We start from the raw sequence: 26,089 nt of genomic DNA, 5'->3' as shown, positions 1-26,089 counted from the left end.
GGAGGCCGCTGTGGCCTTGTCACCGCCTCTCCCAACGCCCCTCAGGAGAGATCCCGGCGGGTGGAGGCTCGGTTCCCTCCCCGCGGCCGCTTTTACCTTAAAGCCTTTGATTTGAAGCCCTAAAGAGGGACCTGGGAGATCGGGGACAAGGGGGGTGGGGGCTTCAGGGATGGATGCTCCGGCCCTGGAGGAGCTCGGGATGGGGCTTTGGGCAGCCTGATCCACTGGGAGGTCCCTGTCCCCTGGTTGAGCTTTCACAGAATCATAGAATCACTAGGTTGGTTGGAAAGGACCCACCGGATCATCGAGTCCAACCATTCCCATCAATCACTAAACCATGCCCCTCAGCACCTCATCCACCCGTCCTTTAAACACCTCCAGGGAAAGTGACTCAACCACCTCCCTGGGCAGCCTCTGCCAGGGACCAGTGACCCTTTCCGTGAAAATTTTTTTTCCTGATGTCCAGCCTAAACCTCCCCTGGTGGAGCTCGAGGCCATTCCCTCTTGTCCTGTCCCCTGTCACTTGGGAGAAGAGGCCAGCACCCTCCTCTCCACAACCTCCTTTCAGGTAGTTGTAGAGAGCAATGAGGTCTCCCCTCAGCCTCCTCTTCTCCAGGCTAAACAACCCCAGCTCTCTCAGCCGCTCCTCATAAGGCCTGTTCTCCAGCCCCCTCACCAGCTTCGTTGCTCTTCTCTGGACTCGCTCCAGAGCCTCCACATCCTTCTTGTGGTGAGGGGCCCAGAACTGAACACAGTATTCGAGGTGCGGTCTCACCAGTGCTGAGTACAGAGGGAGAATAACCTCCCTGGACCTGCTGGTCACACCGTTTCTGATACAAGCCAAGATGCCATTGGCCTTCTTGGCCCTCTGGGCACACTGCTGGCTCATGTTCAGTCGCTGTTGACCAACACCTGCAGATTGCTCATGGAAGCTGTGGCTGCCCCATCCCTGGAGGTGTTCAACGCCAGTCTGGATGGGTCTTTGGTCACCCTGATCCAGTGGGAGGTGTCCCTGCCCATGGCAGGGGGTTGGAACTGGATGATCTTTAAGGTCCTTTTCAACCCAAACCATTCTATGATTCTATGATTCTATGATTCTATGACTCTACTTGGCAAGCTCAGCTCCTTGGGGCAGGGCAATGTGTTTGTCTGTGTCCCAAGGAAAGGGACAGGAGCAGCATTTTCCTCATCAGTCTCCATGCCTCACCTTGCATTTCTAATAGGATGCTGTTCACAGCCAGCAGGTGAACATGAGCCAGCGGCGTGCGCAGGTGGCCAAGAAGGCCATTAGCATCCTGGCTTGGATCAGGAATGCTGTGGCCAGCAGCAGGACCAGGGAGGCGATTGTGCCCCTGTACTCAGCGATGGGGAGGCTGCATCTTGACTCCTGTGTTCAGCTTTGGGCCCCTCACTACGAGAATGACCTCGAGGAACTTGAGCATGTCCAGAGGACAGCAATGAAGCTAGTGAAGGGTCTGGAGCACAAGTCTTATGAGAGGTGGCTGAGGGAACTGGGGTTGTTTAGCCTTGAGAAGAGGACACTAGGAGGAGACCTTATTGCTCTCTACAACTGCCTGAAAGGAGGCTGTACAAGGTGGGTGCTGGTCTCTTCTCCAAGTTACAAGAGACAGGATGAGAGGAAATGGCCTCAAATTTTGCCAGAGCTTCAGAGTAGATATCAGGAAGAACCTGTTCACTGAAAGGCTTCTCAAGCACTGGCACGGGCTGCCCAGGGAGGTGGTTGAGTCCCCATTCCTGGTGGTGTTTAAAAGCTGGGTAGATCAGGTGCTAAGGCTTAGCAGTAGACAGGTACAGTTGGACTTGATGATCTCTTTTCCAACCAGTTGGTTCTATGATTCACTGGAGAAATGCAGTTTGCATCCTCCACCCATCTGCATGACGCTAAATCTATTTATTACACTAACTTTTGCATTGACCTGCTTAGCAGTTACCTCACGAGTCATTTAGGGTTTAATCAGGCCATCTGGTCAGATCATAATCAAACAGCTCCATATTATATTGCCTTGATGTGTAACGGTGGACAGCCTTCCTGGCTCCTTTCTCCCACAATAATTCCTGAATAATTTTCTGATGACAAAAACAACCTATGTGGAACATGCAATGATTTTTGCTCAGCAGTTAGCTTGGCTTCTCTGCCTGGATGCTGCTCAGTGTGCTGAGATCGGCTGGAGCTTGAAGGAGGGATTTTATGGTCTGATTGGTTTTTCTCAGTATTATTTGTTTCCAGGATATTCTGCAACCTGTTTTCCTAGTTTTCTGCCAGATTCCTCTCAAAGTGAAGCATTCAAGTGTCTTTACAGATTCTGGTTCATTGCTTCATTGTTTTAATCTTCCTGCTCCCACTTAATGAGAGGGGAATGTACAGAAACAACGTTAATAATTTACCTTTGCGCCATTGCCTTGGACAAGGTTTAGCAAAACATCCTGAGCTACTTGCTAGGAAGGCATTTATTGCATTCACTAGTTAATATCACCAGGAAAGTCATTTCCACACTGTTTCCATGAGTTGCCTCCCTAACACAGTGAGTCAGGCAGTCTAGATGGGTATTACAAGTGGTATTTGTCCTAGCATTGATGTTAATGAAAGCTCACAGCCTCTGGGGCCTCCAGGATCAGACCCTTGGTTATAAGCTCCCACCTCTGTAAAGCTGGACTCTTGTCTTGGATGTGTGGAACCTCTCAGAACAGTTTCTCAGCACCTGGCTGCTTAGAACGCAATTGGGCACTGAATATTTAATTCAGTTCAAGGTAATGCTTGCTTGTCTGGATGTGTTTACATGTATCCCTCGTCAGGTAACGTGTGGACTCTTACTCAAAATATACGTACTTCAAAGCGTGTCTGCCTTGGCATGCTGAAGAGTGAATAGAGATGCTTTCATGGATTTGGGTTTCTTGACGATCAGAGGGCTGGAGCACCTCCATACAGGTTGTTCAGCCTGGAGAAGGCTCTGGGGAGACTTTATAGCAGCCTTCCAGTACCTGAAGGGGCTACAGGGAAGCTGAGGAGGGGCTATTTATCAGGGAATGCAGGGAAAAGATGAGGGGTAAGGGTTTTAAGCTGAAAGAGGGAAGATTTAGATGAGCTATTGGGAAGAAATTTTTTCTTGTGAGGGTGGCGAGGCATTGGCCCAGGTTGCCCAGGGAAGTTGTGGCTGCCCCATCCCTGGAGGTGTTCAAGGCCAAGTTGGATGAAGCTTTGAGGTGGGAGGTGTCCCTCTAGATGATCTTTACGGTCCTTTCCAACCCAAACCACTCCGTGAATCTGATTTTATGACTACTAGAAGCCAAATTGATGCTCTCCCCTGCAGCAGAGCCATGAGCTAATGCCCAGGACTCCCAAAAGACAGCCACAGGAGCGGTTACATGGTGAACTCCAGGTGGGTCAGAAATGCAAGCTTTTATTTTGCATAAGCTATGACAGTACGAGAACAAGACTTCCCACATCTGTGTGGAAGAGGTGCGGTATTAGGAAAAGCTTGCTCACTCTTGTAACAGCCGGTTCACTGTACTGGCACTCAGCTCTCAGCACAGCCCATGCTGGCCAATGGTCTTGTCTCCTGGCTGCTCCTGCCTGCCGCTTCCTTGGCTGGCAGAGACTCTCCTCCGTGCCTCTTACACCGACCTGACTCTTGGGGACACCCCAAAAGCAGAGGCTGCTCTCCCCAGGCTCAGTTGAGTCCCTGCGCTGCGAGGCAGCAGTGCCACCTTGGGGCCCTTCCCAGAATTGGAAAACCTGCTAAATTATGGGTCAGTTTTCACATTTCTGCACTCCTACAAACAGTGCTGTCGGATTGATGCTACCAGGAGAGCCTTCCAAACCTTGAACTACCTGCTGTGCTTTCTCCAGCTTATTCCTTTCATGGTGCTTTAGAAAATTTTTTTCAAGTCTACAGGGTGCTAAGTCACTTCTCCCAGCTGCTATTTGGCATCCACTGGTGAGGACCTGTGCTACCGTGTTTTCCCCAAGCATGTTAAGTCTGTCTTTCAGTGAAATGCACGGCAGCGTACAGCTGTACTTGTTCCTCCAGCAGAGTTAGCTCTGAGGACAGGGTCGCTGCAGCAGTTTCAGTTATTTAATACTCTGCACTTAAACCATCCTTGATTTGTTCCCTTGATTGCTGCTCGGACAGGCAGCAGCTGTTGTCACGAATAAAATCTGTTGCTAGCAGTGGCAAATACTTTGTTTGAAGTTTAGAAGTTAAGTGGTAGTGAGCACTGGCTCACACTCTGTTTTTCTCACACACGTCCCCAGGTATTTCATGTGGGGCTAGAACTGGTCCTTGTTAGCAAACCAGCACCACATCTGAATAACACAGCCCAAAATAACCACAATCATGAATCTGTTTTAAAGCCCCCTTCTGTTAGAAGCCCTTTTCTGTACTGCACTGATACAGACTTGTACAAACAGCAACTGTGTGGTTTACCATTTGGATGCCATCACTAAACATTCAAAAGGATGAACCAAGCAAAATACATTCCTTCCCCAGAACTATCTATTTTCCCTTAGCTACATAATCCTCACAACTACCCCCTCAGCAGCTCTAGAGGAACCCAGGCATGAAGTCTACTTGTTAGCGCTGTTTTTTTTAACTTTTCAAAGCAGTAGCATCAAGACACTCAAGAAAAGCTTAGAGCCTTTCCTATGTTTAAGCTGTGTTGGGCCTTTCCTTCGACAGCACACACTAGACATTTCATTCTCACGTACTTCAACGAGCAAGGCCCTTACAAAATCTATGCTGACAGAACATCAACTGCTGAGCTCTCATTCACCTCATCCAAGCTGTGCTAAGCCTCAGAAGAGTCGTCTTGAGAAGATACTATGGTACTTACAGAGGAAGGTTTCCCCAAACATAAACAGGAGCATTGCCTGTGATCCATTCTACTAAAAGACAGTAGCCACCTCTACTTCCAGAGGTGACACACAGTGCAAGTTGCTGGGACAGTTTCGCCTCTTACACTTTCCATCTCAGACCAGAGTGAAGATGACGACTTCTGGGCAGCTGTGTTGACACATACATTCAAACAGGAAAACGTGCTGTATTTTTTATTGTAATAGAAAAAAAAAACAACCCAACAACAAAACATCACTTTCTGCCTAAAGATATTATTAACTTCTTTGAAATGGCACGGGGGAACCCCAGCAATACAAGATAGGATAATAAGTGTAGGCAAAAGGGCTCCAATCGCTTTCAGGAGTTCAGATTCCCCAGCCCTTTGTCAATCAGCTGGCTAAAGTCCATCACCTCTATACACTTACATACACCTCTCAGTCTAGTTTAGATCCCTACGAGTAAATACAGCTGGGTGGAACGCTGGGGGCACAGTCCTGCAGTTTACACATAACCATCTTTGGAGAAATGGGTTTCCTAAGAGGCCTACAGGGTACAGGGGTCACGTTACCCAGTAAGACCAAGCAAACAGGACTCCCTCCTACAGTTCTTTTGCCACAAAAAACCAGCCTAAGTCCAAAGCCCAGGAGACCCAATACCTCCTTGGTTACTGCAAACAGTATATGCCTGAGTGGAATTTTACCTGCTGATCTTTAAGCAGCAGTGTTATCTCTGCAAAGGGGCTGCCCAGGAAGGGGAAAAGGCAGATTGCAAAATGCATGGGGTGAACCTCCTCATTTTCTTTTCCATCTCCTGAAAGGATGTAAAAAGTCCTGAAATAGGCAGCCAAGTAGAAACCAGTCTCGAGACCTTTATAAAGTGGTGGACATACACGGGTTATCCTCACCGTGCAAGAGTGTGGGGCAGAAACTGTGGCACTAGTGCTCACACTGCAGGCAGCTGTGCCTGAAGCGTAAGTTGCTGAAAGCCATGCTGCTTGCGAGTATCAAACTACCATGCCTAGGTTTATATCAGCTTGGGTATATCTGTTCAGCTGTGGAAGCTCCGAGATCCCTAACGCGCTACAGCATTTTGTGGCACAGTCATGTGTGTATCAAAATGAGAAACAGGTTACTCTTCACAGAATAGGTATGGGAAAAGACTGGAGGGGATATACATACTAAACAGGAAAACTAAACTATGGCTTAGCAGAAAACAAACACTTACCAATCCTTCCTCTAGGAGCACCAAAGAGAATGCATAAATGTTTTATTATAGAATGCTTTCTGCAAACAGGACATTTTCATAGGCAAAGACTGAAAGCTTTTGTGTAAGCTGATCTGTACTAACTGCTACAGCTGTCTCCAAGTCCAGACTGTCAAATGAAATGCTTACGGAGATGATGGCACAAGCAGAGAATGACAAGGGAAAAAAAAATATCTGGGCTGCAAGGGCCACTGCTGTGCACTGAGAGCAGGTACACACAAAACTGCAAAACAGACCGAGAGTACCCTATTTCCTCTTGTGCAGTGACAGAGTATTTGACAGCGACTAGACTGCAGATTTCCTCCATTCCATCCCCTCAAAAATATGAGCCATTATTGTCCACACTAAGTATCTGCATGAGAAACTTATGAAATGGTACGATTCTGGGAGAAAGAGCCCAGCAGAGGAAAGACATCTCCTTTAGATACGCAGGAGATTTTAAGTGCAGGAAGTTTGAGATGTAGGACCGAACTTGCAGTAATACTTTTCACAACAAAGCACTGGACAAAGGGCTATACATTTGCATAGATGCTTTTTCAGCAGCATCTGGGACATGCAGTCCCCATTTACGGAGCATCAGTGATGTTTCAGGGGTTGTCCGATGACTTTCCTGTCTTCCTTCCTAAATGCAGCTGCTATAAAATTGTTCAGGAAGATAGTGTATATTCATGCATGAAAAGAAATCAATATGCCTATTCTTTCACTCCCCTGATCTTTTTCCACTGCAAATAATTGCAAAGCTATAAGAATCTTAAATTAGAAGATGCAGTATTGATACAATCTAATGTCAATCTAAGGACAGGACTGCTTCTGTCTGTATCCCAATAAAATCAATTGTTCCACTGAAAAGCTTGATTTCGCTCTTCCTCATCTTCTTTACATTTGGGGAGACCTACCACCTATTTCTCTTACACTTAAGCAGCGCCCTCTCTGTGATGGGCTTGACTGCTTTGGAAGAGACAACAATCCCAAAGAAAGCTGGACCTCCTACCGTGCCTGCAACTAGATATTGAAGGCAGAGTCAGTCCACCTCATATTATTGTGCAGTTGCCATGCTATCCCTGCCTTACTGTACTGTAACTCTGGCTTGGTAAGAAAAAAAAAACCACCCTAGCTCTTACGCAAAGGTAAACATTTTACAAGGTTCTGTCTGTCTGCTGATAAGCTTACATGCGAGAACAGGAAACATTTGACTTCTTTTTACTTTCACCTGAAATTTCTTTCCACCATTTCTGCTCATCAGATTCTGTTCTTTCAGCTGGTTCTTTCTCATAACTCTTGGATCTAGTATTGTGAGGCTCTTGGTAACCCTTTGGTTCCAGCTTCCCTCCCAGCTAATCTCACTGGAAGCTCCAACTTTTGAGTGTGACACTGACACTCAGTGCAAATTGATCGCCTTTCCCACACACCTGTCCACTGCAAATATTCTAAATCAGATGAGTTCACCTTTTTCCCCGAGCAAATAACAATGTCAATGAAATCTGCAGAACACTAATCCTGGGACACCTTCACTTCCTAGGCTACCAACAGTTCCTTTGCCTTTTTGCTACAGACTTCAAATAAGCCCATAATATAGGCAGTGACAGGAGAAAGAGATGCAAGCTTGCAAGGGATGGTTAGGACATTGCCTTATTTACTCCAAGTTGCATAATTGGCCCTTGAATGTTCATGGAATGAATTCCCACTTACCAACAGAGGAGTTACTTAGAAAGTGTCAGCCTACTCGGACAAGACAGCCTTTATAAATTAGTATAATACTATTAGAAATTATAGCAATCTTTTTGGTAGCATTGTCTTACATGCATCCTGATAAATCCTCTCCCCAAGAAATTTTAAAACATGTCTTGTAACTTCTGTAGAGTTAATTCTGATGGGAAATTATAAAATAGAAATCTGGTAGATTCATGTTTAAAAAGGAAGAGGCCTGGTGAGGCTGGGCACACTGGGTCATTCCTGTTAGCTCTGTCCATTATGACTGCTGAAGGTGTTTCCTCCGGGTGGCTGGATCTGGATGGAGTCCAGGAGGGGCCTTAAAGCTTGTCCAAAGGGTCTGAGAAGGTAAAGAAATAAACATCTCAAATAGCTTTCTTGATGAACAGCTTCTCCAAATCACTACTGAAGTACACTCACTTCCTAGGGGGCAATCAGACCAACATTGTAGAAGCAAATTTGAAGAACAGACTTCCACTACCAACTAAAGCAAACTAATTTAACTTATTAAAGAGAGTTTACTGTTTAATAACTAAGAATCTTAAACATAATTTTATATAAGCTGGTTCTGAGTCCTAACATGCCCAGACTGCTAATGTGGTAATACTGTGTCTGAAACTGGCTTTTAGTAATTCATTCTACTTAAGTGTGCAAACTAAATCCCTGTTATGCAACTGCAGTGCTTCATTAAGCACCACATCAATATTAAAGACTGCTAGAACAATAGCCTCTAGCTCCCTTATAGACAGTCGTTCAACACTCACAGAATAATTTCTGTTGCAACCTGTAGCACCTGGTTCATCTTTCAATCTGACTCATTCTGTTATTGACTTTGTCTGATTTTGAGACATCTGAAGTGATTACAATCCAGGTTAGAAGATGTGTTCCCCATATAAAGTGGTATACCGTTGTTACAAGAAAAAAGATCTAAATGATGGAGCTCAAATCATCCCACTGGGATTGCCACTGAGAGTAGAAAAAAAAAAGTTGCACCGAATTACCAGGCAGGAATTCTTAATTTCCTTTTTCATATCTTCCTTTTCCATCGAGTCCTGGCTTTAAAACTGCAGCGTTAATTTAAAAATTACTTCTCCCTTGCCTCTTCACAAGCAAAGCTGACACCTCCACGGCAATTACAGTACTTAGAATAAAATAAGTGACCTTTAGCAGATATTGGTTTCTTAAGACAAAAAAATAGCAACTTGAACCATTTTCTGAAACTTTCTATGCTTCTCTGGTCACATATAAAAGACCACCACAAAATAACTAGTTTAAGTTAAGGGCAGAACAGCCTTCTGTCTTCTTAGTAATGCCAGTGCCCGTCAGCACTTGTCATACAGCGTTTTAAGAGTTGAAGTAAAGTAAATAGCATCCTCTCCTTAATCGTATGCTGGTTCTCCAAGAAAGCTGGTGTGGCTGGCTCTGTCAAATGTTTAAGCTTTAGCAAGCAGCTATTCATTACAAAAAGGAGCAGGATGCATACTCACGTGGAAAGAACTTCAGCTGGAAGGTCAGTGATGTAGGAAGGGATTTTTCTTCCTGTCAGGAACTGTGCCACTTCATTACTGAAGGTGTTGCAGTTATGTTCAAAGAGGTTATAAGACTCTCCTCTGTGCAACACAAAAGGAATTGAAACATAAAAAGAAAGACTCGGCAATAAATCTAACAAGCAGAAAAACTTACACTCCTAATGAGGAATATCTCCATACATTGGCACTTTTGTCCCCACAGAAAATTCTAAGGCAAATAGGTAAACCAGATGTCAATTCACCTTTAAACTCATTGAATCAAGGTGGAAAGCAACACCTCTCTACATTACTGACTTCATACAATGTTTTTTTGGAGGATAAGTGAAGTCAGGCTTCTTCAATTAAAGCCACAGAAGGAATAATAGGGGCAATAGGTATAAACTGGAGAGGGGCAGATTTAGACTAGATATAAGGAGGAATTTCTTCACTATGAGGGTGTTGAGGCACTGGCCCAGGTTGCCCAGGGAAGCTGTGGCTGCCCCATCCCTGGAGGTGTTCAAGGCCAGGTTGGATGGGCCTTGGGCAGCCTGGTCTGGTGGGAGGTGTCCCTGCCCATGGCAGGGGGGCATGGAACTGGATGATCTTTAAGGTCACTTCCAATCCAAATTATTCTATGATTCTATGAATAACAGGAAATCACAGGAATTAGGGACACTGAAATATAGCCAAACCACTAAATGATACTGTTGTCTGTTCTTGCAAGAAGTACACTAGATTTTTTAACAGTCAAGACCTTACTTTTACTCATGTGAAAGTTGGCAGCTTTACTACGATGCTTTCTCTATGGGTCATGGGGCAAAGCTCTATTTACTGAAATATTTCATATAGTGTCTTCATCTTCCCTGGTGATTCTCTCAAAGGCATTTTGGGCATTACTCCATTTTACAAAAAACAGTGTGAAAGACTTCCTGGCAGAATGCTTTCCCAGCCTAGCTCAAGGCTGGCACACCAGAGGGTTGCCTTGCTGGTAGCTCCTTATGTATCAGTGCATCAGTTCCAGTCTCATATTTAGAGAGTACCAGATAATACACTAAGCAGACAAAGCTTGTGAGCAGGATTGGTTTCATAATACCTTTTCCTCCATTCTCCACCCCTTCCCCTAAAGGCTTTTTGTATTACACAGATTTTATAGAACAAGCTGTTACTTACCGGAACATAGATTCCCCCAAGGAGGAAAGGTATTCCAGAAAAATTTCTTCCGTAACTTCAGTGTTTCCCAGGTCTACAACTGAGTCTGGGGGTCCAAGAAGAGTCCCTCCCTGTTAAAATTACCACCCAGAAGACAATGTTAAATGGACAGACTGAATTCTTTTGAAGGACTCTGCTGAATGGAACTATTATGGTTTGTCCAGGCACAAAATGAGGAACTTCAGATATGTTTGTCAAACAAAAAGCCCTACTGCCCTCCCCTGTTCTGCACTGCGATAATGAGCAATAACATGCAATTTAAATTTCAGCTTGTATACTTGGCTTTTTGTGCTGCAAGTTCCAAGCTATGGCAAAATTCCGCTTCAGAAGAACGTCCCATCAGCTTTACCTTCCCAAGAAAAGAAAGGTCTGATAAAGCACACTGAATCTTTTTTTTTATCTTAACAAGGACACCTTGAGTTGCCAAGTCTGCATGTAAAACCTATTGATACAGAATTAGACGAGGTGTCACTCTGGCAATGCAGCTGCAGAAGGTATCTTGGATAGGTAAGACTCAACCAGCAGAAGCAATCCTCAACCTGTATTTAGTTGGGCTAAATACTGTCCATGCTTCCTTTTCTTCAGATGCCTCCGGCAACAATGCCAAACAGTCACATCTGCTTGAATTCAGAAGCCTCTTGCTGCTCTTCTAACAGCCAGTGACTCAAGCAATTATGATGAGGTTAACTTACTGCAAAATTATCTTACCAGAAAAGTAAGTTTAACTTACAGGTGCACAGCTGGAGATTCCTCCACTGCCATAGAAGAACTCATCCTTATGGACGATTATGGAGGTGTGCCTGCCGCAGAGAAGAAAAAACAGGTGGAACAAAGGAAATATTTAACCCAGCACATAAATCACTGGTAAATTTCTGTGCTCAAAGACATTGAGAAGTGAATAACTGAAAGAAAAGGCCAATGTGTTTCTGTGAGTAGGAACAGGCTCTGTTGGGACACGAATGGATATGGAAGCAATGATTATCAAACCTACTGTAACCCTGTAAGTGGCTGGGAAAGAATAGGCTTAGCCAGATGCCCAGACATGAAGGAACATACGAGGAGAGGGACTTCCACGCCAGCACGTGACCTCCAGCAGCCTCTTTCAGCTAAAGAGTTGAGGGTGAAGTCACAGACACAGAGTGAGCCCTGCTACCACACTGACAGCAGCGCCTGTGATCAGACTCTCACTGGAGATGAAAATGGATAGACAAGGGTTTGGAGGTTTTTTCCTTGAAAAAAACCACCAAACCACAACTCTTGATATGAATTACAGCAAATTGCAAAGGCGGAGGGGACGTGTTCAGTAACTGAACATAGCCACTGCTCTTATGTGCCAGAAACCTTGATTCTGTGATAACTTATTCCCTCCTACTCTTTTACTCTCATGTTTAATCATGCCCACAATTAGAAGACAAAGTGCTTAGGACAAGGACAACTGTCTACTCTTGGAAAAGTGTAGAAGTGCACTAAAACACAATTACTACTATCAAAATTTTTGTGAGGAGGATCCACAGAGCTTTGAATGGAGAGGTTTAACCAGCACCTGACTGTGCATCATCTCACTGTCAGTCTGTATTCAGGAACAAGAAATGCCTTGGTTTCTCTTCAGCACCAAAACGTTCTTAAGATGTGAAGCATATATAATCTTGTACTGAAAATACTACTTACATCACACAGTTTAACATACATTATGCAATTTAAATCTAGTCACTTACCAGATGCCATCCAGCTGTTTCCCTGTATGCAGAGAAAAGAAGAGTTATTAGCAACGCATATTCCAGATTTCAGCCTACTTTCTGTCAGTAGCTTAGGAACTATGCTTATTATTTCACCATGACAGTAATACCAAAGATTTCATCACAGAGTTACTTCTAAAGAAACAGAATGTCTATCTTTCAACTGAACTAGTATGCCCACACTACTGATGTACTTTTCTGTTCCTGCATGCAGAGGAGGCAATGCCATCCTATCCTGCCAGTGCTTCCCTTCCTTGGGCTTTTGTCTACAGATAAAGAAAAGAAACTTTTACCTAAAATTAGAGGCTTCAGTCAGGACTGGAAGAGTTGGATTTTAAACTGATTTCATAATTGCAGGCAGTTAGCCAGCACAGAATATCCAGTTTTCTTTTTCAATAACTGATGAGAGATCTAATTTGAACACGTGATCTGTGGTGATAGTTTCTATAATCTATTCCATGGCTTCCTCTTTTCCCTCCTTCCACCTGCCCTTAAAAATTAACAGTTTTAAGTGGGAGTTGTGGGGTGGGAAGGAGAAGTTCAGGGTTGAAATTTATGCAAGTTATAAAGTTGTGTGTTCTGTAGAACACAGCAGCAAAGACTTGGTTCAGGCACAATTAAACTGATAATATCATTGTGTCTTAGAGAAAAAAAAAACACCTTCTGAAATACTTTTCCAGTTCCCTAGAAGTAGGAATCCTAAACCTCTCTATCTATCTATCATGCCAGGATCTCAAGATCAAACCTCTCTTCAAAGCATCACTAACAGATACTGCTCAAGGCCAAATTATTTCATCAGTTGTAACCTAAAGCTTGGTCCTTGGTACTGTACCTCTTCCTAAATTCTAGGCAGCAACAGCTTGCTGTGACAGACGTGCTATGACTTTATTTTGCCAAACAAGTTGCACAACACCCAAAAGAGGGGATTTAGGACAGGAAAACTATGGGCATACCAACATTTATTTTTCTCCTGAGTGCTCCTCTGCCATCGTCTCTACTTAGTTGCAGCAGGATCCTGATCCTTTCAGTCAGCCTCCATGTAAAAGCCCTCTCCCCCAATAGACCATTTTCCATACCACTAGACTTTTATCTCCAAGCAGAACCTCTTCCAAGATGTTTTGCTGTTATTATTTAACTTCTAGATACCAGAATGGGATATGATGAACTGCTAAAGTCATTTGCAGGTTTCCTAGAGCTAGACAGAAAACATTTTAGACATGATAAAAAAAGGCCACCTGAACATGAGAGGCACTGTGCTCTAGAGACATTGTGCTTTGTTCACAAAACACTGATGGGTTAACAGGCTTTGCTCTGGTTTGGATACTATCTGTTTGCATCACATCAGCCACAGACCTCCTAAAGCTGGCCCCAAAGCTAGCCACAGACCTTCCTGAAGTCTGGGACATTATGTTTAGATATTATCCTCCTCCTTTAAATGCAGCCTTAGAGCTGTACTTTTTTTTAATGCTTTATTCAAATGCTTGTGATATTCAGGCTTTTCTTAGCTAACTTGAGGGCCACTGCCTTCGCTGACCTTAGCTCAGGATTTGGCTGCATCTCTCATCACACTGTCAAGCTTTGCTTTTCCCTAGCAACTATTCCAATAGCCACTCTGCTTGCATTCCCACAGCATATGATGCTGAAAGTGCACTGCGACTACTTTTCGAAAGCTGGAATCAGATGCTCCAAATAACAACAAATTTTTCCACTATTAAAAAAAAAAAAAAAATTGGTAAAAATGAAGCTCAGCTCAGTTGCATTGCCCTGTTCTCTGTTGATTCCCAAACAGGAGGCAGAACATTACAAACCTGGTCCCAGTTATTGTTACGAGGGGCCTAATGCTAAATGCTAGTTTGACAAAGCAGTATTTCATCCCTCAGCCTCCAGGATGTTGGCTTCATTGCTGAAATTTTAGGGGTCACTCTTCTTCTGTTAGTGTCCACCTTCTTCTGAGATACTTGGTGTGGCATCAGTGATGGGGTACATGGTCCCAGTTCCACCGGTCCTGTGGAAAGACATTCTCCAATTGCCCTTACGTAGATCGGTGCCATGGCATCAATGGCCTACAGGGAGCCTGAGGCATTGCCTTTCCCTTTGTATATGCAGAGGGTCTTATCCCCTCTGGGTTATTTATCTCCTCCTAGTCCTCTGTCAGGGCTGCTCTGGCCAGTAAGTGCCAGGAAAGAATATGCTACTTCAAAACAGCAGTAGCTCTTCATGAGTTCTTGGGCAAAACCAGCTCTTCATCATCATCATCAGGACTGGGTGAAAAAGAGGAACAAAACTGATGAGGATAATCCTTCAAGAGTTCTGAGAATATGATGCTTATGCATCCAAATTAGGAATGAACAATCACTATCACATTTTTTCCTCTGAAGTCTGAGGCAAAACAGGCACCGAGATAGATACCTGCTTCAGATGAGGGTCGTGCAAGAGCGGAGGCAGGGAAAAGGCTGTTGTGACAATACAGACATCAGTCAAAGCGAGCATACAGCTTTGAAGTAGGTGGACTGATCTGTCGCTACCGTGGATCCCAGCCAGGCAGCAAGCATATTCACCATCAACCCATCACACAGAAACGTAGGCATGGAGTAGGATGGAGGCCAAAAGATAGTAGCAATGATGAGAGCAGCAGAGCAGCGTGTTACAAAATCTCAGGAGCTCCATTTAGCCTTTCCCACGCTGTCACACTCCTCCATCCTCTAGCCCTTGGTTCCACACCTTCAACATTAGAGCTTTTGCCTTGTGCTCTACAGCTGCCAGAAACCGGTGACAGGGCAAGCTCACCAGCAACATATGAAGCAGTTGGCCTACGACAGCCTGTGCTGCTTGGCTTTGCATAGTTAGTGTTCTGCATACCTGTTAATAAATTATTACACATCTGTTCTCAATAAATTACTGTGTTCCACTAGAAACTGAACTTTATCCTTCAGGGCAGAAAAACAAACTATTCTGAAGGCAGCACAAGCTAGAATTGTACCTGCCCTTTTGGCTGTTAAATGGAAAAAGAACATCTTAATATTTACTTTCACACACGTGTACACATACTTTCCCAGCAAACAATGATGAAAGGCTTTCCACAAAGTGGCCACTTTGCTCCTAGATTCTGTGTGCAGATGAAAAGAGTTATAGCAGATGCTGACAATGTCACAGGTGCTGCTGGGAACCTGCCAACACCTACTTGGAAAGATCATTACAGCAAAGGCTACCACACACTGGGCTGCTCTATCACAATTGCAACCAACAGATTAAAGGAGGTGACTTTTTCCCCCTGTTTGACACTTGTGAGACTGCATCTGGAGTGCCGCGTCTGCTTTTGGATCCTTCCCAGTGTAGAAGGAACTGATACGCCGGGCTGAAGTATTTGCTGTACTGAATTACAGAATCATTAATGTTGGAAGAGACCTCATCCAGTCCAACCATCAGCCCAACACCACTGTGCCTACTAAACCATGTCCCAAAGTGTCATGTTTACACATTTTTTGAATACTGCCAGGGAAGGAGATTCCACCAGTTCCCTGGGCAGCCTATTCCAATGCTTCACCACTCTTTCAGTAAAGAAAGTCTTTCTAACATCCAATCTAAACCTGCCCAGTGCAACTTGAGGCCGTTGAAGAGCACCTGAGAGAGCTGGTCTGTTCAGCCTCAAGAAGATAAGGCCAAAAGTCCCTGTTGCTATCTACAACTACATAAGAGGTATGGAGACTAACCTGATCGCCTTCTATGACAAAGTGACTCGGCTGCTGGATGAGGGAAAGGCTGTGGATGTGGTCTTCCTGGACTTCAGCAAAGCCTTTGACACAGTTTCTCACAGCATTCTGCTTGAGAAGCTGTCAGCCTCTGGCCTGGACAGGCGCACACTCTCCTGGGTGGAAAACTGGTTGGATGGCCGGGCCCAGAGAGTGGTGGGAAATGGTGTGAAATCCAGCTGGAGGCCATTGACAAGTGGGGTTCCCCAGGGCTCAGTGCTGGGTCCAGCCCTGTTCAATGTCTTCATCAATGATCTCGATGAAGGCATCGAGTGCACCCTTAGCAAGTTTGCGGACGACACTAAGCTGGGTGGAAGTGTCGATCTGCTGGAGCGTAGAGAAGCTCTGCAAAGGGATCTGAACAGGCTGGACCGCTGGGCTGAGTCCAATGGCATGAGGTTTAACAAGGCCAAATGCTGGGTCCTGCACTTGGGGCACAACAACCCTATGCAGTGCTACAGACTAGGAGAAGTCTGGCTAGAAAGCTGCCTGGAGGAGAGGGACCTGGGGGTGTTGGTTGACAACCGACTGAATATGAGCCAGCAGTGTGCCCAGGTGGCCAAGAAGGCCAATGGCATCTTGGCTTGTATCAGAAACGGCGTGACCAGCAGGTCCAGGGAGGTTATTCTCCCTCTGTACTCGGCACTGGTGAGACCGCTCCTCGAATCCTGTGTTCAGTTCTGGGCCCCTCACCATAAGAAGGATGTTGAGGCTCTGGAGAGAGTCCAGAGAAGAGCAACAAAGCTGGTGAAAGGGCTGGAGAACAGGCCTTATGAGGAACGGCTGAGAGAGCTGGGGTTGTTTAGCCTGGGGAAGAGGAGGCTGAGGGGAGACCTCATTGCTCTCTACAACTACCTGAAAGGAGGTTGTGGAGAGGAGGGAGCTGGCCTCTTCTCCCAAGTGACAGGGGACAGGACAAGAGGGAATGGCCTCAAGCTCCGCCAGGGGAGGTTTAGGCTAGACGTTAGGAAAAAATTCTTTACAGAAAGGGTCATTGGGCACTGGAACATGCTGCCCAGGGAGGTGGTTGAGTCACCTTCCCTGGAGGTGTTTAAGGCACGGGTGGATGAGGTGCTGAGGGATATGGTTTAGTGTTTGATGGGAACGGTTGGACTCGATGATCCGGTGGGTCTCTTCCAACCTGGTTGTTCTGTGATTCTGTGATTCTGAGGAAAGGAAGCTTTGTTCTGCTCAAAGGTGTACAGTAAAAAGCAATAGGAGCTAGCTGGAAAATGGGAAGTTCCCAACTCTGCAAGAGGAGAAAAATATCACCATGAAGCTGGTCAAACACTGGGGCAGGGGTCCAGAAAGCATGTGGAATTTCCACCCTTGGAGATACTCAGAACTCAGCTGTCCAGGGCCCTGAAGAATTTACTCTTGATAGATCCACCTTGAGCAGGACCTCCAGAGGTCCCTTTCCACCAAGACAATTCTCTGATCGTATGAACAAAACCCAAACAGAACTCAGGAAAGGGACTTTGCATCAAACTGCACTCCAGCCCTGGGGGCTCCTCTCTGGCTGCTACACGTGAAGTCTGTCGCCAACAAAAGGCAGCAACTGTCAGGGCAATAACAGAACAGCTCTTGGCAAGTGAAGCTGCCCATCTTCACGAGGCCGGTTTGTCCCAGGCTGCTCGGAAAGGTCAGTTTCTGCCAAGCACTGGTTTGATGATCTTAATCGAGCTACCAACCTCCTATTTTTGCTTGGCTCCAGTAAGACACAAACGAGGCTGGCACTGTGGAAAACGCATACCAGATCTGCACCACTGATGACAATAAGGCATCTACAGTAGCTCTCTAGCTTGCTGCAGACAAAATGCAATCCCTTTCTGCCACAGGTGGATGGTGCTTGGTCAGAGGCAGCACACACCTCTCCAATGACAACACCACTGGGGAATCCCATGTCTAAGAAACCTGCCTTTATCGGCCACATACACATCACCCAGAGACACCCAAGACCAAGTACTTCTGCTACGCTGCTGCAGTTTCTCATGCTGCACAGCTGGTTGTTGTCATCTCAACTCCAAACTGACTGGCAGAGGAATAAATCAATGGTCACCAGCTTCTGAGGAACTCGGGCAGCTCCCCTTCCTGCTGCTCAAAAAGAATATCAATGTTGCTTGTTGCATCATGTAAGAAGTTCTGTACAGACCTTCATGGCACCATCATGTTCCTTCTGAAGTTCTGCTCCTATTGGTGATCCTCCACTATGACTCTTTCCCTTCTCTCAAGCCCAGATGTTGCACAGGACAGGTGACAGCTCACAATCACATGTCCTCCTGACAAGCTCACATAAAGCAATTGGGGTAGCCTACACTAAGGAATTATGTCTTTCCTTCTGCTGAACATTGGGTTTATGTGGTGTATCAACACATGCTCCTTGCAGCTTGATACATGTACCAGCCCTGACAGCACAGCCCAGCAACGATCGGCTCTTCTCTGTCTCCAGAGCCAGTGACCCAAGTGAGAGCATATGTACAGTACTCAGAATAATAAAATGGTCTGGGTTGAAAGGGACCTTAAAGATCACCCGATTCCAACCTCCCTGCCACAGACAGGGACACCTTCCACTGGATCAGGTTGCTCAAAGCTTCATCCAACCTGGCTTGAACACCTTCAGGGATGGGGCTTCCACAACTTCCCTGGGCAACCTGTGCTAGTGCCTCACCACCCTCACACTCAGAAATTTATTCCTAATAGCTGATCTAAATCTCCCCTCGTTCAGCTTAAAACCATTATCCCTCATCCTATCCCTGCACTCCCTGATTAAAGAGCCCCTCCCCAGCTTTCCTGCAGCCCGCTTTCAGTACTGGAAGGCTGCTATAAGGTCTCTCTGAAGCCTTCTCTTCTCCAGGCTGAACAACCCCAACTCTCTCAGTACTGCTGCAGCAGTGCTAAGGCACAAGTTGTGTCCAGACCTTGCAGCAACACTTCTCAATAAAGCTGCTTCTTTCTGGCAGCACTGTCCAGCTTAAAAAAAAAGAGAAGGTCAAGCTTGCCAGGGAGCCTCCCCAAACAATCCTACAGAGCTACAGAGTTTATGCCCTGTAATGAATTCAGCAGCCTATTGCAAACATCATCTGGGATACTAGCAGACATCATCGCGTTTCATGCTCTTCCGCTTCTTGCCACAATACCACAAATTCCCGTGGCACGCTGCAATGTGAGCAGAACTATACACTGGTACCCAAACTGGTACCACTGGTACACCACCAAACCCAACAGGTCTACTCATAATCTGAGGCTGTCTAGAGGGAGAAGTCTGATTTCCCAGGAACTTCTGTTCGATCTGCAAAATCCTTTAAATTGCAGGGCATTACCCTCCACTCAGTACCTACAGCAAAGCTAATCCAAATGATGCACGTGCATACAACGCAGAACAGGAATGTCTCACTGGCATGACACTCTTTTAGGTATCTACTCTTCATCCAGGTAAAACAGGGAAACAGCACATGCCTAAAGGGTTTAAATACTTCAAGGGACAGAGGGCGGTTGAGCAGGAAAAGGCGTTGCAAATTTAGATATACACAATAGTACAACAATTAGTGCACATGGTCAAGTTGCAGGGTATCAGGTGTCCCACAGCGATTGCCTGTGTGCAAGCTCAGCCTGGAGTAAACGTGAAGTGATTCAGCTTCATTTGATCTGCACCCATTAGGAGCTAATGCAAGACAAGCTAACTAGTGTTTGTCAGAGACCAGGAACGCAGACATGAAAGTTACTGCATTACATCTGCAAGCACTTAGGGTGACAGCTTGTCAGTCTTGGAAAGGTGAGCACACACTTGATCTTCTAAACATTTTTTCTCTTTACTTGCTCAGCTGCCTCTATGGCTCTTCTCTGAAAACACTCACTATAACTCAGCAGGGGATGCCAATTCAGCATAGATCCGTGTGCTTAAACATCTCAAAGATTTCAGTTGTTTGAATGAGGCAGAGTATCATCTGGCAGGTAAACAAGGATTTTTTTTTTATTTGCTGTTATTTTTCTTTATAACATTCATAGCTCAAATACTTTCATAAGCCAGAAACCTATGAGGAAAATACAACATTCAAATGCATTAAACAATTCCTGGACCCTCAGCTTAGTCACAGGAATGTGGAGAATGAAGCAGTGAGATTTGTTTGTTGCACAACTGGTTCAGGAGACTGTCATTGTTCAGATGCAAAGGTATTTTCAAAGAAGCAAGCAAGCCTGCATAATTTTAGAACATAATCAAACAGGATTAATTCCATGCTTGGATTTATCTGGTAGGCCAAGCAGAAGGGAGATTAGATGCTCACCAATCTATTTTACTGGCACAGTTAATTTGTTGATCTTGAGAGACACATGATGTTGTTTATTCTTGTGCCTTTTAAATACCAGATGAAAGTGGTGTTTGTATATTAATCCAAATTCTTAGACTGAAGGGCAGAAGTGTTCCAAGATATGAAAGAATTACACAATTAGATGGGCACTTAGTTTACACCAACCAGAGCTTAAGGCCATCCATCCCTCAGCCTAAGAACAACTCCTGTTCCTGAGCTGTAAACTAAAGGAATAATAGGAAGCTCGGTATTTTTAACAACATCTCCATGCTCTGCAACAGATATGCAAGCCCCAGAAGACCCTACAAGACCCCCACAAAGTAGTGAACTGGAAGCAATATAATTTGGTCAACCAGCATGGGTATTTCTAATAGTGTATTGCTTTGCGTATTGTTGCAAATTCCTTAGGCCAACCTATTAATACTCCTGCCCTTTTTGAATTGAAAATTATCCTAATTAGTCAAACGCTTTCTCCTATTTGCTACCTAGGGTGCTCAACTGAAGTAAAATTAAAAATGGAGAGGGAGGAGCCTGCTTCAGTTTGCTTCTCGTTGAGGTGCCTAGAGAGACCAAGAAGCAGGCTAGATTCGGGGAGGGCAATGCATTAGATTTTCATTAAATCCCTGGCAAATGCTCAGGAGCAAAGCTAAGGGATTCTCACGCTGCAGCAATCCAAAACTCTTCAGAGCAGGTGGAGGAGAGGCAAGTTATTGCGCTGAGTCTGGAACAAAAAGAACAAAGCAGAAGGTACCTCCTTTTGGCAGTTTCCTTTTGCTCCAATTCCTTCTGGGCTGTTAAGTCCCTAGAGCTGAATAGATCACTTAAAAATTTCACGCACAGAATAGAATCACAGAATCGTTTGGGTCAGAAGGGACCTTAAAGATTGCCCAGTTCCAACTACCCTGCCACGGGCAAGGACACCTCCCAATGGTTGCTCAAAGCCTCAGTTACAGGGCAGGAGAACTTTGAAAGCTGCAAGACATTTTTCTTTAAGCCCATAATCCAAAATGATATTAATCTTCCTAAAACATTTCTCTGTCTTTGGACATCTACTTAAAAATCAGCCCTGCAAGCTGAACTATTAAGTTTACCTCTCCAAAGAATAAGGTAGATTGTGTTTTCTGTCTTGAAAACAGGAATCTTGTTGCAGTCAGGTTAACATTTATTATTAGATCATGTAGTCGGACAGATAAATGCAGTCTCACAGACTGAGAATAGAGGATAAAGTCGGAATGGTACCTGTAGAGAAAATGCTTACAGAGCAACAATAATTAAATAAGCTGTTTATGGTATCAAAGGCAACTGAACTACAGTATTTGTTCATGTGTACTTTAGAATAGAAATATTCACTGAAAAATTACACGAAACTCACACAAAAGTAAGAAGAACAAAAGTAATCTGGGTGGGATAAGATTAAACCTGTCAAGAGAAGTGAAGACGTGCCCAAGGGGCACAACTAAGTCACTCTAAAGCCCCCTATGAACAGTGCTGTGTAGCTCTGCCTTCCAGGCTCAGCATTCAACCACAACAGAGAGAACTAATGCTGAAAAAGTTAGGATAACTCTTAGTAATGAGAGCTGATCCTTGAATGCTGTGCTGACATAATCCATAATACCTCTGGATCCTATTAGCACTACTGAAGACACCATGTGACAATGTTCTCACAGTGGTCAACCCCATAAGGGTTTCATCCTCTTCTGGCAAGGGGATCCGAGCTTCTGTTTTCAAGCATGCTAGGAATTGATTTTAGCACAATCTATTACCACATTTGTTTCTTCTCTCTAAAACACATGTATTTCAACATAGGCAAGGTTACTGAATTATTACTCAAAGCAAAAGCGTCATTTCAATCAAACTTGGCATCTATGGAAAGATTATCAGAAGCAGAGATGACAAATGGAGATGACAAACGCTTAGCACTAAATCATCTAAGAAATCCTTTCCTCTTCAGTTTCCACAACTTTGCGTAATGATCTATGGTAGGTAAACCTCATCAAACTGGAAAAATAGCTCTTGACCATTTGAAAGTCGACATACAGAGAAGTAGAATCATGGAATCATTTGGCTGGAAAAGACCTTTAAGAGCATCAAGTCCAACCGTACCTGTCCACTACTAAACAGCATCCCTGAGCACCTATACTCTACAGTCTTTTTAAATACCTCCAGGGACAGTGACTCAACCACCTCCCTGGCCAGCCTGAGCCAGCGCCTGAGAACCCTTACAGTGAAGAATTTTTTTCTAATATACAATCTAAACTTGCCTGGTGCAACTCAAGGCCGTTTCCTCTCATCCTGTCACTCGTTACTTGGGAGAAGAGACCAGCACCCACCTCCCTACAATCTTCTTTCAGGCAACTGTAGAGGGCAGTAAGGTCTCCCCTCAGCCTCCCTTTCTCTAGGTTAAGGGGCTGGGGGACACACACACCAAATAGCAGTTTACTGCTTCCTCACAAGGGAAAGAGGAGGAGCAGCCAATAACCTCTGTTGACCAATGACAGGACCTGAGGGAATGGCAGGAAGATGGGCCAGGGGAAGTTTAGGTTGGATATTGGGAAAAGATTCTTCACACAGAGGGTTGTGGAGCACTGGAACATCTCTCCAGGGAAACAGTCACAGCACCAAGAAGCATTTGGACAATGCACTTGAACACACAGTGTGAATTCTGGAGCTGTCCTGTGCAGGGATAAGAGTTGGATTCAATGATTCTTGTGGGTCCCTTCCAACTCAGGTCATTCTGCAATTCTATAAACAACCCCTGTACAGAAGTAGCAACAGTTTTTGCTGTTCTTCAAGGAAATTAAAGGTGTGTACATGAGGCAAGGGAAGCATTCTCTCCATCACTTTGCTCTTGCAACGTTTCTAAAATACTGTGGAGGTATCACAGGGCTGAGTGTAGATGCACAGAAGATACATAACTTGAAGGGGAAAAAAAGGAACAAACAATGATTTGTTTTACAGACAATTCAGTCACTGGATCCACATAAACCCAACTGTTGTGCAGTTTGCATTGTCACTGTGGCCACACAGGCCTAGTTGGCCCTGTTCCATGAACACGTCTGAGCTCAGCTGGTTACCAGGCAGGGCTAGCGAGCAATGCTTCCTGCACTGCTGAGACACGCATCCAGGTTTAGGAATTTAGCATCAAGCCGTATGGCAAGCATAAAGTTTGTAAGTTGTTGTTTAGATAGCATAAAAAGCACCAAAATGAAGTAATGCACCAAGAGCTTTGATCAGAAAGCTACAAGATCCCAAGATTGACTTTGTTGGTAAGAAGAGTGCTAACAAGCCTTTGCTTGATCTGTGTGAAGACTGGTGTGGAGAACATAGTGAGAATCTATTTCTGCTTAAGTGTTTGCTTGGATCAACACTTTGAAATAAGACTGGTTAAAATCTGCTCACCTCAGGCAAGTGAATCATGCACACACGTAACCTGTAACTTGAGATCTGTAATTGTTAGCACACGATAAAACACGGCTATTATGAACTAACAGGTGAAAATCTTCCCCCTCCGAGGGCTACAACAGAAGCGACTCTGACCACACAAAAGGTTTTGAGGTTATCCAGTGCAGGAAACACCCATCTCCCAAAATCGTTATTGCTGTCCAGCTAACAGAGCACATCACATTTGATCTCTGTAACATTTTTTCTCAACTTAGCAAGCCTATTGTTGACGTGCATGAAACCTCATGCTAAGAATTACTTGGACTTTCAGATTAAGCTTGCAGGCAAGCACAGAATCTCCTTGTAGAATGGCTGAGGGAAGGGAATGCCAACAAACTGTACGACAAGATTACACGAAGCCATCTGTTCAGACACTGAGCCTGCTGGGAAGTCTCATCTCACACAGACTGCTGGTCTGACACGGGCCACAGTCTACACTTAACAGGTATAAACCACTCTCTTGTTGCATTCCTAATTCATGCTTCCAAAATTTGTAGGATCACAGAATTCTTAAGGTTAAAAAAGATCTCCAAGTCCAACAATCAGCCCAACACCGCTGTGCCTGCTAAACCATGTCCCGAAGTGCCACATCTAGATGCTTTTTTAACACTGCCAGAGGAGACTCCACCACATCCCTGGGCAGCCTGTGCTAGTGCTTCACCAGTCAGTAAAGAAAGTTGTCCTAATATCTGAGCTAAACCTCCCCTGGTGCAACTTGAGGCCACTTCCTATCGTCTTATGACCTCTTTCTTGGGAGAAGAGACCAACAGCCACCTCGCTACAACCTCCTCTAAACGCCAGTTTTAGAGAGTGATAAGGTCCCCATTAGCCTCCTTTCCTCCAGACTAAACAACCCTAGTTTCCCCTCGTAAGGCTTGTTCTCCAGTCCCTTCACCGGCTTCGTTGACCTCCTCTGGACACACTCCAGCAGCTCAGGCAAAACCTAAGTTTCCTTCGCATCCCCAGGCCAAAGCTCAGCTGGAAAGACATGCATTCTTGATAAGACACCCAAGAAACTTTAACCAGCTCTCTGGAAGGAGAAGGTGGGTAGGGGCACATCAGACACTGTGTGGGGCGCGGCGCACGCCGTGTGGGCCACATCGCACGCCATGCAGAGCCCAGCCCAGCCCAGCCTCACCGCAACATGGAGCCAGTTCAACTCAACCACCTTGAGAACGGCAGAAGGCTGTCCTCCAAGTCAGCCCAGATGTCAGAGTAGATGAAATGTGGAGAAGAGAGCTTTCCCTCGCTTCATAGAACCATAGAATCACTAGGTTGGAAAGGACCCACTGGATCATCAAGTCCAACCATTCCCATCAATCACTAAACCAGCCCCTCAGCACCTCGTCCACCCATCTAAGCCGAATCACAGAACGTTTGGGTTGGAAGGGACTATTTCAGGGCATCTGGTCCAACCCCTTGGAGGAGCAGGGATGTCTTTAACTCTACCAGGTTGCTCAGAGCCCCATCCAACTTGACCTTGAATGGGGCACCCACCACCTCTCTGGGCAACCTGTATTTTTAAATTACCCTTGAGTTACCAACGCCAAAACCGAGCCCGGGAGGGGGAAGCCTTTTCTCGACGGGTGAGCGAAAGCCACCCCCGGGGGCGGATTTCGGAGCCGCTTCCCGGGGGAAGGCGAGTCCCGGGAGGCGGTGGGAGGGCCGATACCGGTGCCGGCGGGGGTGTCCCCGCCGTGCTTACCCAGCATGAGCGGGCTGAGGCGCCGGGCCATGCCCTTGGACAGGTCGTACACGTAGAGCTTCACGGGGTGCAGCGCCAGCGGCTCCTCCATGAGGGCGCGGCCGCCGGGAGGCAACGGCACCCGGTGCCGGGCGCCCGCCCGGGAAGCGGAGGGGAAAAAGGGAAAAAGGCGCAGCCTCGGGGATGCCGGCCCCGGCCGTGAGGTGACAGAACGGAGCGGAGCGGAAACGGCGCCGCCTCTGCGCCTGCGCGGCTGCCGCCAACCGGGCGCACCGCCCCGGGACTGCGCCGGGATAGGGCGCTGCCGTGGAGCTGGGGCGGGGGTGGTGGGGGGGGGGGGGGGGGGGGCCGCGGGGCCCTGCTATTGGCTGAGAGGAGAGAGAGGCGGGGCTTGGGGAGGAGAGGGCTCTGCCATTGGCTGAGGAGAGGGGGCCTGCCGTTGGCTGAGGGGAGAGGAGGCGGGGCTTTGGGAGGAGGAGGGCCTGCCGTTGGCTGAGGGGAGAGGGGGCGGGGCTTGCGGAGGAGGGAGACCTGCCATTGGCTGAGTAGAGAGAAGTGGCGGAGCTTGGGGAGGAGAGGGCCCTGCCATTAACTGAGGGGAGAGGGTG

General features: G+C 45.9%; 1 protein-coding gene across 1 annotated transcript; it reads right to left on the bottom strand.

Moving 5' to 3' along the window:
• Window positions 1–5,049: 5,049 nt before the first annotated feature.
• DESI1 (desumoylating isopeptidase 1) lies at window positions 5,050–25,646 on the bottom strand. The gene is made up of 6 exons (XM_069855068.1): window positions 25,482–25,646; window positions 12,259–12,280; window positions 11,274–11,343; window positions 10,505–10,614; window positions 9,314–9,436; window positions 5,050–8,166 (listed from the first exon to the last, which is right to left on the bottom strand). Exons 1-6 carry the CDS (start codon window positions 25,570–25,572, stop codon window positions 8,073–8,075), a joined length of 510 nt encoding a protein of 169 aa, XP_069711169.1. The 5' UTR covers window positions 25,573–25,646; the 3' UTR covers window positions 5,050–8,072.
• Window positions 25,647–26,089: the final 443 nt, after the last annotated feature.

This window comes from Phaenicophaeus curvirostris, chromosome 1, assembly GCF_032191515.1.
Source record: "Phaenicophaeus curvirostris isolate KB17595 chromosome 1, BPBGC_Pcur_1.0, whole genome shotgun sequence".
NCBI classification, from domain to species: Eukaryota; Metazoa; Chordata; class Aves; order Cuculiformes; family Cuculidae; genus Phaenicophaeus; species Phaenicophaeus curvirostris.
The sequence above is the reverse complement of the archived record's forward strand: the minus strand, read 5'-3'. Positions and strand labels throughout refer to the sequence as shown.